The sequence below is a fragment of the Bubalus kerabau genome, chromosome 14 (assembly GCF_029407905.1).
Source record: "Bubalus kerabau isolate K-KA32 ecotype Philippines breed swamp buffalo chromosome 14, PCC_UOA_SB_1v2, whole genome shotgun sequence".
NCBI classification, from domain to species: domain Eukaryota; kingdom Metazoa; phylum Chordata; class Mammalia; order Artiodactyla; family Bovidae; genus Bubalus; species Bubalus kerabau.
In genome coordinates this window covers 2,401,343-2,421,538 of record NC_073637.1, presented here as the reverse complement: position 1 = coordinate 2,421,538, position 20,196 = coordinate 2,401,343, and the positions used below count along the sequence as shown (strand labels likewise).

General features: G+C 48.5%; 1 protein-coding gene across 1 annotated transcript; it reads left to right on the top strand.

Annotated features, from left to right (window-relative positions):
- Positions 1 to 5,695: 5,695 nt before the first annotated feature.
- On the top strand, positions 5,696 to 18,723 carry ZNF16 (zinc finger protein 16). Its single transcript, XM_055545440.1, is given in 3 exon segments — positions 5,696 to 5,791; positions 5,793 to 5,892; positions 15,567 to 18,723. Coding segments are annotated over 3 exon segments (1,956 nt in total). The 3' UTR covers positions 17,327 to 18,723.
- Positions 18,724 to 20,196: the final 1,473 nt, after the last annotated feature.

The following is a 20,196-nucleotide window of genomic DNA, read 5'->3' as shown; positions in this document are numbered from 1 at the left end:
CCTGGTGAGGCACAGGACCCATAGCTCTCCTCCTGGAGCTGAGTATGGGTACTGAGTGCTGTCCCCGGGATGCCTCCCCACCAGGAGAGGGCCTCCAGCACTCATGTGAAGTTGCCCACAGGGGACGCTGAACACTCTGCACAGAGACAACGGCACAGCTCACTTAAGTGTGTGCAATCACTGCATTTAAAGTATCCACGCCATATGCACAGCAGCCTCACAACAGACTAACCCTTGGACACAGCAGGCAGCTTGGATGCTGCTGTTTGCCATCCTCCTCCTTCTCCACACTGCAAGTTGGGTGTAAGACACAGGCCAGGTCGCCTTTAGTTAAAGGACCAGGAGACGCTGCACCTTGTCCAGAGGGATTCAGCTGAGCTGCTTCAGGGACTGGATGGGACTTGGTTTGTTCTCTTGGAAGGGGCTGCATCTTGCTGCAGCGGGGACCACACAGGAAGAGTGGAGAAGCAGCTCCTTATCCCTGTTACCCATTCTCTTCCCTGTGAATTAGCCAGTGGGAAATCCTCAGGTGGGGAACCCAGGTCCCTGATTACTGCCTAGGGGAAACTGCCATACAGACTTGTGACTTTACATGAGAGAAGAGTATTTGAACTTCAAGTGCTGACCAGCATTACCTAGGCTCCTAGCATTTCCAGCCCAGTCATATGAAGTGGTGTCAGAGCATCCCTTCCATCCTAGGGTCTGAAAAATATTTCCTTTGTATTTTACTCATTCCTTGCTGTCCATTTGTAGGTTTGCAGTTCATTTAGAGACCACGGACACAACTGAAGTAACTTAGCAGCAGCAGCTGTGTGTGTTGTTGGATCAGGGTCTGCTTTTGCTTTTCTCCATTGAGGGAGGCCGTTTTCTCAACACTTTTCACTGAACAACCCGCCCTCTTGCCATTTATGGTGGAGCTACTGTTGCCATGTATTAAGTTCCATTTGAGCAACGTCTGACCATGAGTCTTTGAGTGCTCTTTGAGTGTCTCGAGTGCTCTTTGTTAATTCCCCAGTATTTCAGAGTGTCTTGCTGTCTGTAGAAGAGATTTCATTTTTTGTTACATTTTCTGATTGCTTATTGCCAATGCAGAGAAATGTTCCTTTTTCTAAGTTTTAAGATAAATGCTTTTGCCTTCTTTAATAATAAAAAAAAGTATTTAAGGTGATATATTTATATATTTTTGTCTGGAAAATACTCCGTGGATAGTTTATATTTTATACTTTACACTGAGTTCCATAGATGTGAGAATAAAGTGTTTTGCTTTCATTGCTTTATAAATAGTCTGTAATTTTCCAGCTGGTATCACTTTTCACCCAAAGGTTTTGTAGACAGTGTTTCATAAACTCCAACAGTTAGAGTTTTGGGAGTCAACTTTTTATTACATATTTCTAGTCTAATTTTGACAGTTTAAAAGGCGTATTTTAAAATATTTGTATTCTTTGTGTTGTCTTCTACAAATCTGCACTTGCCATCTAGCTCTACAAGGATTAAACCATTTGTTGCTGCAGCTGCTGGCTTTCAGCACCCCCTGAAATAAGATCAGGGTGGAGAACAGAAAAGAGGTGCTCTGTGGTCTGGGAAAAAATGGCAGAAAGGGCTTTCCTGGTGGCTCGGTGATAAAGAATTTGCCTGCCAATGCAGAAAACACAGTTTTGATTCCAGATCCAGGAAGATCCCACATGCCACAGAGCAACTAAGCCTGTGCACCACAGCTATTGACCTTGTGCTCTAGAACCTGGTAACTGCAACCATTGAACCCATGTGCCACAACTGCTGAAGCCCGAGTGCCCTAGAGCCTGTGCTCCACAAGAGAAGCCACTGCAATAAGAAGCCTGTGCATTGCAGCTAGAGAGCAGTCCCTGCTTGCCACAAGTAGAGAGAGTCTGCATAGCAACAAAGACCCAGCAGAGACAAAATAAATAAATAAAATTGGTTAAAAAAAAGGCAGAACAGTCTTCAGACAATTACATATTTTCAGGAGCCAATTTTTTGAGCCCAATTCTTATATCTCCTCATAGCTAGGAAAGCAGTAAAATCCTTCATGGTGACCAATGCTCCTCATGACTAGCAGAAACCATCTGCAAAAGATATGTGCTTGATTACATGTATTCCCTCTTCACCAGAGTCACACATATAATGACCTCCCCCCTAACTCTTTGGAACAGTTTCTCAGAGCTATCTGAAGTGCTGTCTCCCAGGCTGTCTTCAGTTCAGTTCAGTTCAATCGCTCAGTCGAGTCCGACTCTTTGTGACCCCATGGTCTGCAGCACGCCAGGCCTCCCTGTCCAACACCAACTCCCAGAGTTTACTCAAACTCATGTCCATGGAGTCGGTGATGCCATCCACCATCTCATCCTCTGTCGTCCCCTTCTCCTCCAAATAAAACTTAACTCAGGGACTTCTCTGGTGGTCCGGTGGCTAAGTCTCTGTGGTCCCAATGCAGGGGGCCCGGGTTCGATCCCTGGTCAGGGAACTAGATCCCACATACTGCAACTAAGACCCAGCACAGCCAAATAAAAATAAAGATTAAAAAACAAAACTCACAACTCTCACCTGCGTGTCTTTTGTCAGCAAGGTCTAACTGTATGGTCAATTTATGTAGATGTTCCATGGATAGTCCCACAAAATGTGTATTATCTATGTAACTAATGAGCCTTTTGACACCTAGGCGATCATTTACTGATGGAGGGATTGTTCCTTCTCATGCAGCATCATGTTTTTATCAACCAAAACCTGTTTTGATTGCAGGTACCTGTGTATCTAAGTCCCTAGTCCTTCCTGCATTTATAATGGCTTATTGCACCAACCCTGATCCGCGGGGCTCCCAGGGTTCTCAGCACCTCGCGGAGGCGTGGGGAGGGCTGGTCCCTGGTCAGGAGTGGAGCCGCCGAGTCACTTCTCCTCCCTCAGCCTAGAGCAGCCACATTGGGTAGGGCTGGCGGGTCAGCAAGCCGGAAGTTGAGGCGGGACTTCCGGAGCACAGCCTCGAGGCCGAGCTGCCTGGGTATCTCTTCGTTGCGCTCTGCCCCGAGCAGCTCTAGGCGGCGGCTGTTCGCGCTGTGGCGTCTTCGCGTTGCTGGTCGCGCTACCTATGACTCCGATGCACCGGCGGTGGGTGCTGGCCCCGGGAGGCCTGTCTCGGGTGCGCGTGGGGCCGTGGAACCGTGGGCGGCTTGCAGCCTCGGAGGGCCCCAGACGGGAGGGCGTGTGAGGGGCGCCCTGTGGACGCTGCCCAACAGAGCCGAGCCCTCCCTGCCCTGGAGCCGGGCGGCGGGACCGCTCGGCGAGGCAGCCGCAGAGCGACCGGCAGGTGTGCTGTGCTGTTCTGTCTTGCGTGGTTGGGGCGGAGGAAGGGCCTCAGGAATTGGTGCGAAGGTTAGAGCTGTCCGGAGCCGGGGGAGAAATGAATGGGGTTGCCGCTTGGCGTCCGATTCTGCCTGAAGGCACAGTCGGTGGTGGATTCGCCCTCCGGGTGGAGAGGGATCTCACGGGACGGGGACGGATTTATTCTCCCTCAGGGGAGTGGGACTGAGGATGGGTCAGGCCCATCCTGTGGCCGTCTGCCGTGGAGTAGTGGCTAGTAATCCTCACAGTTGTGTATTTGCTTAGCACTAGGTTGAGCCTTTAGCCAGGAGAATCAGCTTCCAAGCTCATTGGTAGAATCCAACTCCTGAGGTTGCTTTTTCCTTGCTGACTGTCCTTATCTCCTGGAGACCCCACTCCTTGCACACGATCCATGCATCCGAGTCAGCAATGGCTCGCGTGATTAGATTGGGTCCACCAGGTAATTCAGGCCTGTAGCCTTAATTTCCTCTGCAAAATCTCTCTTGCTGTGTAGTGTAGGTCCCGGGGATTAGGATGTAGACGTGGATGGGGAGGAGCATCCTGCTACCTCCTGGACAGGATCCCACAAATACTAAAGTGAGAAGAACAAGATGTAAAATGACATAGTTTGGTGTAACTTATAATAAAAAGACAAAGAAAAAATACTCATGTTTGCTTATGTAAGTTTAGAGTAACCAGGATGGGCATGCTGGAAACTGGGAATGGGCACTGTGGCAGGCTGGGGGATGCGTCACCTTATGTTCTCGTTAACCTTTTGAATTTTGAGCCATGTGACTGTGCCCCTGTTCAGAGGCAGTGATGATAACCTCAAGATTTTAAAATGAACTGAATAATACTACAAAGCATGGACTCTCCAAGGGGAGAGAGAGTGAAGGTTCCCCCTGCTCTGTTCTGTTGCTGCATGGATGAGTGCCTTGAGTCAGTGTTCTCCCTGCTTGTGCACCGTCTCTCCGAGCGGCCACGCCAGGTGAATCTTCCAGAGATGTTTCATTAATTCTGCCTCCCAGTGGAGAAATGCGGCTGGTGCCTCACTTTCCTCAGGTAGTCAAAGCCTCTTCCAGTCTGTGCACCCCCGCCTCCCTCAGGAACTGCCTCTGAGCTGTGTTCACACCTCTGTCCTGTCTCACCCCTGCCTTCTTCTGCCTTTCCAGCCAGGACCTGGTTGAAATGCCCACCTGCCCCAGGCTCTGCCCCTTCTCTGCTACCTGTGCCCAGCGCACCTGCCCGTCTCACTGATGCATTTGCTGTTACCTGTCTCCCCGCTGAAATCCGTGAGGGTGATGGTTACACTGTCCTCAGAATACCTTGACATGTAGTGGGTGTTTTGGAAACACTGAAAGCATGAGTCCAAGAGGAGAAAGTCAGTCCAAGGGTTGGGAGGCAGTGTCTGCCAACACTTCCTGCTTCGTCTTCATTACTGAAGGACGAGGGGGTCAGTGGTACCTGCTTATGGTGCGGTGTGAATCCGGGGCCGAGGGATGTTGCCCCCTCCTAGGTGGGACGCTGGCCAGGGCATGGTGCATATGCTCAGAGACAGGACAGTAGGGAGGGGGAGAAAATCAGTAACTTGTCCATATGGGGTCCCATCCTGTGCCTGACTGGGCATGCCTCCCTACTTGGAGATACCAGTTAAAGCTGGAGATGAGGCCAGTCTTTAGAGTCTTCATGGGGTAAAGGATGTTGGTACCTCAGGACTGGACAGATTAGCCAGGGAATTTGATGTGGATGCAGAAGTGAATCCTGGGACACCAGTGTGAAGAGGGAGCTAAGGAGGAGTCTGGGAGGGAGCCAGCCACTGGTGCAGTGGGAGGACAGCCCAGGAGGGTGGGATGGGGACAACCACTGCGGGTGCTGCTGGGTGGCAGAACTCAGGCTGGCCAGTAGAGTGACACTGTGATGACTCCATGCATGTCTGTGGTGAGGCTCCCCTGGCAGCCCGGCCTCTGAAGCTGCTGCTCCCTGTGAAGGTCAGTTGGTCCACTTTCAGGGCATTGTGTCAGGACCAGGGTGGCTCACAGCAGGTACAGGCGCCATGAGAGCTGCTTCCTCTTACTATGGCAATCTTGGGCCCTTCCGGGTGTGCTCACAGGCGCTGTGGGTCACCTTACTCTGTGGTCAGTATCTCATTCCTTCCCACCTGTGGCCCTGGCTTGTGAGTCTGTGTCTCCTTGGCTGGCTGACCTCCATTTGTTCCAGCATCAGAGAATGTGGTATCAATCATCAGGCCTTCCTGAGGTCTCAGGGTGAGGGGTGGAGGAAGTGACCCCTGCCTGGTGTGCCAGTGAACCGCTGGAGTTACCCGCTCTGCACACTCACCTGTGTCCTTGCTGGTCTCCAGGTCCCAGCCATGCCCAGCCTCAGAGTATGCTCTAAAGAGGCAGCAGTGGAGCTCTCAGTTCCTGGACCATCCCCTTGGACCCCTAGAGCCCAGGCCTGTGTGGAGTGATGCTCCTGCCGAGACCCACCCTGGATCTGCACTTCATGGTTCCCTCTGTTGTGGTGACGCTGAGCCAGGAGCCACCTCCCCTCACCATCAGCAGCCAGGTACTGGGTGTGCATTCCCTACTGATGCCCTTGTTCTGGGGAGACTTGGTCTACATTCCCCTGCACTTACCTCTGGAGGTGTCCTGTCAGCATTTGGGGCAGAATGCCTTGTGGACTTGCAGGGCCAAGGCTGGAGGTCAGAGAGGAAGTTGGCCTGGCACCTGGGTGCCCTGGTGCCCTGAGCAGGACTCTGGTTTCTTCACCTGAAATAGAGGGTGTGACATGATGATCACCAGCTGAGTCCTGCCTAACTTCCTTGCCAGACTGGTGGTAGTCCTGCCCTCAGGTCTAATCCTAGTCCTCCAGGCCTTGGCCCTGTTCCCTCCTGGCTGCATTCACACTGCCCAGCTGCTCCCATCCCTGTTAGATTCCAGACAGTCCTTCCTGAAGACACCTCACCAAGTTGCCTCTTCTGTGGCCCTTTCAGCAGGGATCAGGAATTACTCACTGTTAGCTTTCCTTGCTGGGATCTGATGATGGCTGTTTTACAAGAATACACCTATATGGGAAGTATTATACTGAGGACATGTGGGCAGAGTATCGTGGGCAGACTCTGTGTGGCTGGAGAAGGTTGGGCTAAGGGCAGAGATGGTCATAGGTGTGTTGGAAGGATGAGATGGGTAGAGGATGAGAGGCATGATGGGGCCAAGAAGTGGCTCTGAGGGAAAAACTTGCTGTTAGATGACCAAGGGTGTGCCAAGCAGAGAATGGCGAGTTAGGTCAAGACCCTTGCTCCAGGTAAAACACAGGTTGATGGTAGCTCATGTTTTAAAAGCCACTATAGAGCAAAATAGTGGAATAGGCAGCTCCAGACACCCATTTCTTCACATAAACTATTAAACAAAAACAAGTAGAAGCTATCAGGACCAACATAGTCAGAAATCTAGAAAACAGGTTTACAGCAACCAAGCAAATGCTGAATCAAGAAAAAGGCAACTTAAAAAGGAAAGCTTCACAGATACTTCCTGGTTCAGCAGCATATTGAAAGTGAGCATCCTGTGTTCCTAGTGTGGGGCCTGGTGCCTGCTTCCAGAGGGAGCAGAGCAGAACTTATTCAGAAATCATTTTGTTCTTCCCTGTGTGGGGTTGGAAAAAGAGTTGAATCAAAGTGTTTGTGTTGCCTAACTCAGAATTACTTGGTGGAAAGTGCTGGGCTCAAAACATAGAAACATGAACTGAACTTCCACAGGCACTTGGGACATCACTTAACAGTACAGTCAACTTCCTAAAGCCCAGGAGGGAAGGGCGGAGAAATGAGGACATTCAAAAGCACCCTTGTGTGTCAGGGAATTTAGAAAGCCATGTATAGAAACCCAGGATAGAAGGTATACTCAGAAAAGACCTATGAAGATTGTAGTGTCACCTCCAGCTGATCTCTGCGATCTGTGGAAGCCAGGAGCCACGCAGAGTAATAATTAGTGCTGGAGTAGTGTCCCAGCGGAGCACAGTAAATATTCTTAAATGTTTAGTTTTTAACAAAAAAATCATAAAGAATACAAATAAGCAGAAAATACAGCTGGCCCATTCAAGGGAAAAAGATTAATTGACAGAAGTGTCCCTGAAAAAGCACAGATACTTAACAGATTATAAATAAACTCAGATTATAAATAAAAAAAAAGCTCAAAGATCTGAAAGAAACCATGGACAGGGAACTAAAATCTATGTATGAACGAACTGAAAAAGTCAGTAGAGATAGTTGTAAATATACAATTCACATTTTATTTATTATAAAGAGAAACAGAGTGGAAGTCCTAGAGCTGGGACTTCCTGGTGCTCCAGTGGTTAAGGCTGCTTCACACTGCATGGAGCACAGGTTCGATCCCTGGCAGGGGAACTAAGATCTCACATACCTCGTGGTGCAGTCAAAATAAAGAAGTCCTGGAGGGAGAACTAAAGTAACTGAAGTGAAGAGTTTTCTGGAGGATTTCAATAGCAGGTTTGAGCAGGCTATAGAACTGGTGAACTTGAAGTTACCCAGTCTGAGTAGCAGAAAGAAAAAAGTTGAAGAAAAGTGAACAGAGCCTAACAGACTCGTGGTGAAAGGTTGTTGCAGAGCCGTGAAAGACACTGGGATTCTTGTCCTCTGGAGGAGAGGAATTCAATCTGCGGTCAGTGACAAGGCTTGACTGCTCAGAGCTTTTGTGTAATAAAGATTTATTAAAGTATAAAAGAGATAGAGAATGCTTCTGACATAGACATCAGAAGGGGGCAGAAAAAGTGCTCCCTTGCTAGTTTTTAGCAAGAAGTTATATACCTATTCAGATCAGATCAGATCAGTCGCTCAGTCGTGTCCGACTCTCCGAGACCCCATGAATCGCAGCACGCCAGGCCTCTCTGTCCATCACCAACTCCTGGAGTTCACTGAGACTCACGTCCATCGAGTCAGTGATGCCATCCAGCCATCTCATCCTCTGTCGTCCCCTTCTCCTCCTGCCCCCAATCCCTCCCAGCATCAGAGTCTTCTCCAATGAGAATTAGCAAGTTGTTAAAAGGAAATGTCTCAAAACTCAGAGTGGCACCAGGCCCCTCACCCACAACATGCGTTTTGAGATAACATTGGCACAAGGTGAGTCATCCCGGACCATAAAACAACTGACATGAATCTTGAAGAGAGGCAGATTTCCAAGCAAATACATAGTCTCATTCACATAGTTTAAGAGAACATTTCCGTGAGTAAAACATACTGGTTTGTTGAGCCATTATCGGTTCTGAGTCTTAGGTGGAACCGACTTGAAGAAAGATAGAGTCTAAGGTAAATACATAGTTCATTAACATAGCTTAATGTTAAGAAAAACATTTCTTAATCTTAAAAACATTTCCATAAGAAAAACTCATTGGTTAGCTCAGGTTTGAGAAAAGTTAAGTTCAGGTGTCATCATGGCAACACAGAATTTTAAAAGAAACTTCCTTTTAATTTTGTATAGAGAAGAGAAAAAAATCTGACAATTGTAGTTTGTTTCCTCCTGCTGCTTAAGAGAGAGAGAAACAACGTCTGACACTTGCAGCCTATTTCCTCTGTTGGGGGCCCCTAGCCTTCCTGCCTGTTACCCTCTCAGTGGGATACTATCAAGGAAACCAACACACACATGGGAGTCCAAGAAAGAGGTGAGAAAGATAGAAAGGGGCGGAAAACATGTTAAATTTGATGAAAGATGCAAAAAAGCTTTGAACCTACATGTCTAGAAAGCTCCCAGTAGGACAGAGTCAAAGAGATCCACACCAGGACTCATTATAATCAAACTGTTGGAAGATTGAATCTTGAAATCAACAAGAGAGAAGCAAACCATCTTGTATAAGGGATCCTCAGTAAGACGAACAGCTGGTTTCTCATCAGCCCTTGGAGGTTGGAAGGCAGTGGGATGACATATTTAAACTGCTTAGAGAATGAAACTGCCAACTAAGAATTCTACATCTGGCAAAATTATCTTTCAGAGTAAAGACAAAGTTAAGGTATTCTTGGATAAACAAAAGCTCAGGGTGTTTATCACTAACAGACGTGCCCTGTGACAAGTGTCAGAGGAAGTGTTACAGGCTAAGAGGAAAGGGTATTAGGTAGGAGCTCAAAGCTATACAGAGAACCAAAGATCTCTGATAGAATTAACCACATAGGTAAGGATAAAAGCTAGTATTGTTGTATTGGTTTATAACCTGACTTTTTATTTCCTATATGATTTAAAAGACAAATGTGTGAAATGATCATAAACCTATACTACTTAACATATAACATGTAAGGATACATTTGTGACTGCAACAACATAAAGGTAGCAACGTATCTCTATAGGAGTGGAGTTTCTGTATGATGCTGTGGCTACTTTGGTTAACAGTTCAAACTTGGTGGCTTTATTCTGAGGATTCAACATACAGCATGGTGACTGTAGTTAATAATGTATAATGTACTTGTCAACTGCCAGGAGAGTTGATCTTGAAAGTTCTCACCACACACACACACACACACACACGCACACACACAGTGGATACTGTGCAAGGTGATGGATATGTCAGTTAACCTTATGGTGGTCATCATTTGCATATATATGTGTATCAATTCATCCCATTGTGCACTTTAAACTTAATATGACGGACTTTCCTGGTGGTCCAGAAGTTAAGAATCCACCTGCCAATTCAGGGTACACAGATTCAATCCCTGCTCCAGGAGGATCCCACATGCCACAATGCAGCTAAGCCTGTGTACCACAGCTACTGTGCCAGTGCTCCAGAACCCGTGAGCTGTAACTACTGAGGCCCATGTGCCCCTAGAGCCCATACTTTGCAACAAGAGAAGCCACCGCAATGAGAAGCCTGTGCACTGCAACTGAAGAGTAGTGCACCCCCTACCCCTGCAACTAAAGAAAGATGATGCAAAGCAGTGAAGACCCAGCACAGCCCAAAAATTTCTTTATTAAAAAAAAAGATAACTTACATGATGTTCTATGGCAATTTATTTCGATAAAGATGGGGCAGGGGACCAGAAAAGCTGAAGGGAGAGGGCCAAATTAGATTGTTTTAGGATGTTAGAATATTAATTATAATCTCCATGGTACAACTAAGAAAGTATCTTTAAAATATACACAAAAGGAATCAAGAATATCAAATGGTATGCTACAAAAAATAAACTGAACACAAAGGAAGATAGTAATAGATTAAATGAGGAACACAGAGGTCAAAGAAATTGAAAAGATTTAAGAAGCAAAGTGGTAGAAGTAAGTCCTTCTTTGTCAGTAATTAAATGTTAATGGTTTAAACTCTTGTCAACAGGCAGATATGTCAACAGGCAAATACAGACAGAATGGATTTAAAAAAGTATGACCCAACTATATACTGTCTACAGGAGGCTTAGTTCAGGAGGCTTCCAAAGGAAAAACTAAGCTTAAAGTGAAAGGTGAAAAAGATATGTTCCATGCAAATAGTAACAAAAGAGACCTGGGGTTGCTATACATATCGGACAAAGTAAACTATGTCAAACAACTGTACAAGAGAAAAGAAGGATATTATATATTGATAAATGAGTTAATTAATCAGGAAGATTGTTGTTCAGTCATTTAGTCATGTCTGACTTTTGCGACCCCATGTACTGCAGCCCGCCAGGCTTCCCTGTCCTTTACTGTCTCCCAGAGTTTGCTCAAACTCCTGTCTACTGAGTTGATGCCTTCCAACCATCTAATCTGTCGTCCCCTTCTCCTCATGCCCTCAGTCTTTCCCAGCATCAGGGTCTTTTCCAGTGAGTCGACTCTTCATATCAGGTGGCCAAAGTATTGGAGCTTCAGCTTTCGCATCAGTCCTTCCAATGAATATTCAGGGTTGATTTCCTTTAGGATTGACTGGTTTGTTCTCCTTGCTGTCCAGGGGACTCTCAAGAGTCTTCTCCAGCACCACAGTTTGATATATATTGATAAACAAGTCAATTAATCAAAAAGATAGAGTAGTGATAAACATAAACACTGAAAAGAACCCCAAAACATATGAAGCAGGCATAGATTTGAGGGAAGAAAGAGATGCTTCTACAGTAGCAGTTGGAGACTTTAATACCTCACTTCCAAAAGTCAAGAAAAACATCTAAACAGAAGTTTAGTAACGAAACAGGGGATTTGAGCAATACTATAATTAATAGACCTAAGAGACATAGATATACCCTCTGTCCAAGGGAGCAGATACAGTCTTCTTAAGTGCATATGAAACATTCTTCAATGTAGGCCATATATTAGACTACAAAACCAGTCTCAATCAATGTTGAAATAATATAAAGTATCATCTCCAAGCAATAACTGCAGGAAAACTGGAAAATGCATAAATTTGTTGAAGTAAAACCACACACTCTTAACCAGTTGGTCGAAGAAGAAACCACAAGGGAAGTTAGAACATACCTACAGACAAATGAAAACAAAGCCACAAACTCCGAGAACTCACAGGATGTGGGGAAGCCCAGAGCAGAAATTTACAGCAGTCAATGCCTATATTAGGAGGAGGATAGATAGGTCTCACAGCAGTACTTAACTTGACATCCTAGGGGTCTGTGAGAAGACTAAACGAAACCCAGAGCTGATGGAAGGAAATAATGAACATCGAAGCAGAAATAGAGACTGGAATAGCAATAAGAGAATCAATGTATTTAAAAGTTTTTTTTGAAATGATCAACAAATGACAAAAACAACACACTGAAAATCAAATGAAAATGGGATGGGGACATTATTACCGACTATACAAAAGTAAAAAAGAGTAAAAAGCAGTTGCACACCAACAAATTAGATAACCTACATGAAAGAGCTAAATTCCTAAAAAAGAGACAAATCACCAAGAGTGACTCAAGAATAGGTAGAAAGTAAGACTTATAACAATTAAAGATTGAATCTGTAACTTTTAAAACTAACAAACCAGGGCCAAATGGCATCACAAGACATTTAAAGAAGGATTTATGCTGTTTTGTCAAGCTTGCAAACTATACAAAAGGAAGGATAATCAAAGACACCACAGGAAAAGAAAATTATACATTAAGACATTTTGTGGCTGTATATACAAAACCCTCAACAAAATGCTAGCAAACTGAATCCAGCAGCATTAATAAAAGTGTTATATCCCATGACCAAGTGGGATGTAACCCAGGAACACAAGAGTGGTTCAACATAAGAACCAATCAGTGTCATTTACCACATTAATCGAATGAAGGGGAAAAGCTATAATCATCTCAATTGATGCAAAAAAAAAAAAAAAAGTATTTGACAAAACCAAATTCATTTTCATAATGAAAACACTGAGAACTCCATTCAAGGCAACCTCCTCAACACGATAAAGGGCATTCATGAAAAACCCACAGCTAACAGCTAACATCATGTACGTTAGTGAAATATGAAAAGGTTTTCCCCATAAATCAGGAAAATATGCCTGCTTTCACCTCTGCTCTTCAGTACTGTGTTGGAAGTTCTAACCAGAGCAATCAGGCCAGAAAAAAAAAAGGCATTCAAATTGGGAAGGAAGAAATAGAACTACCTCTGTTTGTATAAGGCACAATCCTATATATATAATAGGGAATCCCAAAGAATCCATTAAAAACCTGCTAGGCAGTCCATGAGGTCGCTAAGAGTCAGACACGACTGAGTGGCTTCACATTCACTTTTCACTTTCATGCATTGGAGAAGGAAATGGCAACCCACTCCAGTGTTCTTGCCTGGAGAATCTCAGGGACAGAGGAGCCTGGTAGGAGGCCATCTATGGGGTCGCACAGAGTCGGACACAACTGAAGCGACTTAGCAGCAGCAGCAGCAGCAGAGCTAATATTAAATGAATTCAGTAGAATTGCATAATACAGATCAGTACACATAATCAGTTGTGTTTCTATACACCAACAATGGTGGGAATGTAGAATGGTATAGCCATGGTGGAGTATAGTTTGGCAGTTCCTCAAAGTTTAAACCTAGCATTACCATGCGTGCATGCTCAGTCACTTCAGTTGTGTCTGACTTTTTGCAACCCTATGGAGTGTAGCCCACCAGGCTCCTCTGTCTGTGGGATTATCCAGGCAGGAATACTGGAGTGGGTTGCCATCCCCTCCTCTAGGGGATCTTCCCAACCCAAAGATTGAACACATGTCTCCTGCATTGGCAGGCGGGGGTTCTTTACCACTAGCACCACCTGGGAAGCCCTGGCATTACTGTGTGACCCAGTAATTCCACTGCTGGATACATACCCGCAGAATTCAAGGCAAATACTCATCAAGTACACGTATGTCATATTCATAGCACTGTTCACAGTAGTCAAGAGGTGTAAGCAACCCAGATGCCCCTCAGTGGATGGATGCAGAAACCAGATGTGTTATGTCTGTACAGTGTGATATTATTCAGTCATAAGGGAGTGAAGCACTGGTACCTACTGCAGTGACTGAACCTGCAGAAACATTAGGTTGAGAGGAAGAGTCCAGACATCAAAAGTTGTGTATCTTGATTTCATCCACATGCAAGGTCAGGAATGAGGTAAATCCATGGAGACAAAATGCAGGTGGGTGGTCACCAGGCGCTGGGGGCCAGGAGATATGGACTAATGCACTGGGGCTTTGAGGTGATGGAAATGAAATGTCTTGGAACAAGATACAGATTTTGATTGCACAACATTGTAAATGTACTAAATGCCACCGAAGTGTTCATTTAAAACAGTTATTTTGTTTGTTAACTTCACCTCAATACACATAACAGAGCCCCTGTGGGGATGGAGAGGGGTGGAGCCCCCGGCCGAGGCTGCGGTGCTGCTGGGGGCTCGTGTGGCGGGGCAGGTGCTGCTGAGTCTCTGCTGGGCCCCTCGACAGCCACAGCCACACGAGGACTTGTGAGCATGGTTCCAATGGGACATTTTTCACAAACCTGGGAGCAGCTAATCATACAGGCCTCCATTGTTTCCTCTTGGGAAGTCTAACAGGTTTGCTGTGTGCTGGCTGGGCCAGTCGGTGCCACACTTGTGGGGGCAGTGTGGCAAACAAGTGCATTTGTTTACACATCTTTTCCTTCACCATTAAACCCAGTGTTTTTAATGAAAAATTTTCTTAAAGCATATTTTTGATTTTATATTTCCTTTCAAAAAAAAAGAACTTTCATTATTGTTTCCAGTAATTCTTATGTTGCAGAGAATTGTATCCAGTCTACCAAATAAAAAATGCCATTACCCTCACCCATAGGACTCACTCTTGTTTCCTGTCTCAGTAAAATCCTTCCAGGCCAATAGTCTCTCTGGCCCCCAAAGCAGTTTCCATTTCCACTCCCTCAGGAGCCACACCAATGATCTTGTCTCAGTTGGGTCAGCGAGCCATGCCCCACAGGCCAGATCCAGCTCACCATTTGTTTATGACCTGCAAGCAAAGAACAGTTCACAGTTTTTTAAGGATTGTAACAGAGCAGACCTTCTGACAGAGACTGCAGCCACAGAGCCCAGAATGGGTCCTCTCTGACCTTTCATGGAAAAGCTATGTCCCTTCTTGTGCAGCCAGGAGAGGGCGGGGCTCCCTGGGCCACCCTGTCCAGACCCTTGTTTCCTGCAGTGACCACCCTGTTTGTCTCTGCAGCCCTCACTGTGCCCCTATCACACATGGGAGCCCCACGGGAGCCCCACTGGCGTCCCGCAGCTGGGGCCCTGGGAGAAGATGGTAGCCCACCTGCAGGTGTGATGACAGGCCTGCCTGACGGTCAGCAGGAGGGTGAAGCAGGTTGCCTCACTGTGTGCAGCCACACGGTCAAGCTCCATGGAGGGGGTCTTGGCCAGCTGGGCCATGAGTCAGGTGACCAGAATGCAAACTGTCACCACCAGACACATGGGCAGGGCAGTCAGGCTGAGCAGATGACACAGTTGGGTCTGCGTTGAGGAGAACAGAAGCCCCCAGGTGACGTGGGGAGACAAAATGCTGTTGTGGGGGGAGATTCTAGAAATTCCAGTAAGGGAATGGAAATCATTCCTGAACCGATGGGCAGGTCAGGGGGCAGCAGGCCCAAGGAGGCTGAGAGTACTGTGGGGTGCCCTTCACCCCTCCCACTCAGCACCCCTGCATGGCTCCAGCCTTGGGATATGGAGCCCTGTTGGGAGCAGTGGTCAGAGAAGTCCTCTTCTGTGAGGTATTTCAGCTGAGACGGGCTAAAGGGAAAGAGAGAGCATGAAGACCATTGGGGAGGGGGCGCCATATGACTTTCTGTTTGTCATTTCAGGCTGGGACACCAGGACTAAGGGCCAGGAGTTTGTTCAGAAGGAAGAAGTTTCTGAGGACTTGGAGTCACAGGTAGAAATATCAGACAGCTCTGGCAGTGATGCTCCCCAGACACCTGAGCTTAGAGGACTCCGTGGTGGTGTAGAAGAAAGAGACTGGGGGGTCCCTGCGGATGAGAGGCAGATGCACCGCCCTCACCGGGAGGGAGCCTTCACTGTAGCACAGATGCTTCTCAGGAGCCCCTCAGGAGAGAGAGAGGTGGACTGTGATGACATCAAGAGCAGCTGCAGCCGGAGCCCAAGCCCAGTGGAGTGTCAGGGGCCTCCTGCAGAGGGGAGGCCCCATCCACTTGGCATACGGAGCCTGCCCTGCAGCCTGGATCTGCCCAGCTGCACAGGACTTCACATGGCTGAAAGCCCATTCATATGCAGCGAGTGTGGGAAAACCTTCGAAGGAGACCCCGATCTTACTCAGCATCAGACAGTGCACACTGGACACAAGTCCTTCATCTGTAACGAGTGTGGAAGGCTCTTCAGCACACACACAGGCTTCCTCCAGCACCAGCTTACCCACCATGGGGAGAAGCTGCATGTGTGTTCTGAGTGTGGGAAGGCCTTCTGCCAGAGCTCCAGCCTTAAAAAGCACCAGAAGTCCCATGTGAGCGAGAAGCCCTATGAATGCAGTGAGTGCGGGAAGACCTTCAGGCGCAGCTCCAACCTCATCCAGCACCAGAGAATCCACTCTGGCGAGAAGCCGTACGTGTGTCATGCCTGTGGGAAGGCCTTCAGGCGCAGTTCCAACCTTGTCAAGCACCAGAGGGTCCACACAGGGGAGAAGCCCTTCGAGTGTACTGAGTGTGGGAGGGCCTTCAGCCAGAGCTCACACGTGAGGAAGCACCAGAGGGTCCATACTGGGGAGAGGCCTTACTCATGTAGCGAGTGTGGCAAGCCCTTCAGCCGGGTGTCCAACCTCATCAAACACCACAGGGTCCACACGGGGGAGAAGCCCTACAAGTGCAGTGACTGTGGGAAGGCCTTCAGCCAGAGCTCGAGCCTCATCCAGCACCGGAGGATCCACACTGGGGAGAAGCCTCATGTGTGTGCTGTGTGTGGCAAGGCCTTCAGCTACAGCTCGGTGCTCCGAAAGCACCAGATCATCCACACGGGGGAGAAGCCATATGAGTGCGGCGTCTGCGGGAAGGCCTTCAGCCACAGCTCCGCACTCGTGCAGCACCAGGGTGTGCACACGGGTGACAAGCCCTACGAGTGCCGCGAGTGTGGAAAGACCTTTGGCCGCAGCTCCAACCTCATCCTGCACCAGCGGGTCCACACGGGGGAGAAGCCCTATGAATGTACTGAGTGTGGGAAAACCTTCAGCCAGAGCTCAACTCTCATTCAGCATCAGAGGATTCACAATGGGTTGAAACCCCACGAGTGTAACCAGTGTGGCAAAGCCTTCAACCGGAGCTCCAACCTCATCCACCACCAGAAGGTCCACACTGGAGAGAAGCCCTACACCTGCGTCGAGTGTGGGAAGGGCTTCAGCCAGAGCTCTCACCTCATTCAGCACCAGATCATCCACACGGGCGAGAGGCCCTATCAGTGCAGTGAGTGTGGGAAGTCCTTCAGCCAGCGCTCCGTTCTCATCCAGCACCAGCGGATCCACACTGGGGTGAAGCCCTATGACTGCACGGCTTGTGGAAAGGCCTTCAGCCAGCGGTCAAAGTTGACCAAGCACCAGTTGATCCACACCAGGGAGTGAACCCCTCGCAGCTTCACCCTGACCCCCTGGCTGTGCCTCGCTCTCCCTCCCCAGACTTGAGGTGCTCTTGCTCACTCTGTCCACTCCATGGTCACTGCCCATTAGGCTACTGTCCACAGAGGCCACCGTCCACAGACTGGGGACCGTCCTGTGGTCCTGCTCCTTCTCCCAAGTCCCCTGCCATCACCTTTGTCTCCAGTGAGCTCATTTCTCTTTGTTGTTTGTTTTTCCAGTTTGTTATGAGACAGCTGTACTTGTTAGAAGGGAAAGGATTATAGAGGCTGTGCACTCATCCATAGAGTTTATTACTGTTAAGGAACACAACCAAGAAAGTAAATGAGATTTGGTTTGAGACAACCACAGACCTCCGTGTGCTCACTAATCAAGGGACTGAGTCCTTTGTCAGTGGTTGTGGCTGGTATCTTTTCATAATGTCAGGTTGAGAGTTTTCAGGTCTGGTTGCTGTCAACCTCCCCACCCCCCCATCCTACCTGGTAATGGGACTTGACCCTCCCTGCTCCCCTCTCTCCGTGGTGTCCGTCTGCAGTCTGTGGTTATGTGTTCTTGCTCTGCGGTGGCTCAGGCCCTGTGGCCCCACTCAGGCTGCAGCACAATTGTACATGAGGCAGTTTCTGAGCTCTGGTCCTGGGCCTCACCCACAGGGGCTGCTCTACATGCTCCTCCCTTCCTCTCCACATGCTCCTGGATCCATCGCCAGACATTTACAGGGCACCTAGGTGCCCCTAAGAGGTGGGCATTGGCTCCTGACTCCCTGCATTGGGGAACTTAGCCCAGAAGCCACACTTCTGCCACCAGGGAGGGCCTGACCTGGGAATGTCCTGGAAGGATGGGGGACCCTTCCTGCACTGTTCCAGGAGGAAAGGAGGCAGTGGCTTGTAGTCATGAAGGGAAGGGAAGGTATGGCTTCTGAGTTCTCAAGGAAGTAGAGGCAAGGCCAGCAGTTGCAAGAGGGAGAGGTGGTTTGAGGCTGAAGAGAAGAGAGGGTGGAGGGGTGACTCAGATGCGCAGACAAGTCCATGGGCTTGGGTGGCATGGGCTGCCTAGCGTCTCCTCCAAGGCCCCATGAAGCAGCTGTCCCTGCTGCCCTGCAGAGGCCGTCATAGCCTCCCCTACACTTTGGGCGCCATCCCACCCCCTCTCCCCCGGCAATACCTAATGGGATACAGTTTCCAGACTTGGCCTCAGCCTGACAAGACTGCTCCTATTCTGTCAGGCAGCTCCTCTGGCTTCACGTTCCTCCTCCGCCAGTCTGGCTTTGATTTATGATTCCTTTTTTCAGTAAGTATCTGTGTCCGCCTCTACTCCGCTCTGTCGCTGATTGGCCCGCTTGCTGCTGGCCTGTGTCGCTCAGCCCTGCTGCACATGGTGCGCTGTCACATCCTCTGCTACGGAGTCGGAGACCCCTCCAACAAGAGGCTAAAATTGGTGCAATACCAAATTTGTGCAAGACTCCTCCACAGAAGGGGCTTCAGCCACCTCCTGCTAGGCCTCCTGGAGTCTCTGGACTGCTCATGATGGCACTCAGTTGTCCAAGGGCTTCTGATGCAAGAAACTGCCCTCTTTCCCCCATACAACATGCCACTAGAGCTGCAATTACTGAAACTGGACCTCCTGAGCCCATGACCCTCTGTACCCAGCTGCTCATTACGCTCTGGGTCACAGAAGCAGTACCCAACAAGCTTAGGGGCTGCCGAGCTGCCTTGGTGCAGGATGGAGATGAACCTGGGCCTTTGGCCTGCTCCACCTGCACGAGGAATAGCCTCACCTATTCTCAGTCCCTTTCCAGATGTCAGGCTGCTGGACCCTGTCCACCTGGGGAGCTCCAGGGTGGGATGAACTCGGGGAACAGCAGTGGGAGTTCCAAGACTATAGGCAGAGAAGTGCCAACCGTCATGGAAGATGGAGCTCAGAGGGGAGCTGCTCCTCATTTTTAACCAGGACGACTCTGATACAGGGCCAGACTGGAGGGTCAGCATGACTGGCCAAACACCAGGCAGTTGTCTTAGCACCCAGTGACTTGACTCACAAACAGCCTCATCTGTACATTTTTACAAACTTGTGCTGTCACCTAAGAGTTGCACCCTTTGGTGTAAAAAGCTCCAGGAATCTCTTGCCTCACAGATGCCCCAAAATACCAGTCAAGGTCTCTAGATGGCTCTCCCTATACTTAGGCACAACACGAGGCCTCCCCTGCATGCCCTCATCCCCTCCGGAGTCACAGGTTTTACTGAGAGTGGCCAAGGCACCCTTGTCAGTTTTACCTGCTGCAGGCTGCAGAGTCCACACAGCTCATTTAAACAGCTCTGAATTAGCTGAGTGAAACATGGTGTGTCTCTCATCAAACATCAGGGTGAGTGGTGACTAGCAGGCTGGCACCTTGAGGCCTCGTCCTTCTCGTTTCATGCCCACATCTGGAAAAGCAGAAAAGCCAGCCAGATGCTCTGCCCTCTGATGCCAGCAGGAGACGGAAAGCATCCAGGCCCTCGCCTGTGCCCAGGGACTATCCCGCCAGCCTCTCCTGCTGACCGCAGTAGAGGCCCAGGCTGCCGACCCTTCTTGCTCTCAAGCCACCTCAGACCTGTTCCAGAGGCCTTCTCTACCCTCCTCAGAGACCTCCTTTATGTCAATAATAAAGCTTTTCATACCTTCAAAAAACCAGAAGCCCTGCTTGGCCTCCACACCTTCTTCCACTCTGGTTTTTGGTTTATGGACGTCAAGTTCCTCTGTACTGTGACTTCTCCCTCAACTCCTTGTTCTAACAAAAGCCTGGCTGCCGTGACTGCACAAGGTTCCCAGAGCCCTCACCCCTTCCCACGTACCTCGAGAATTAGAGATCAGGAGGACAATCT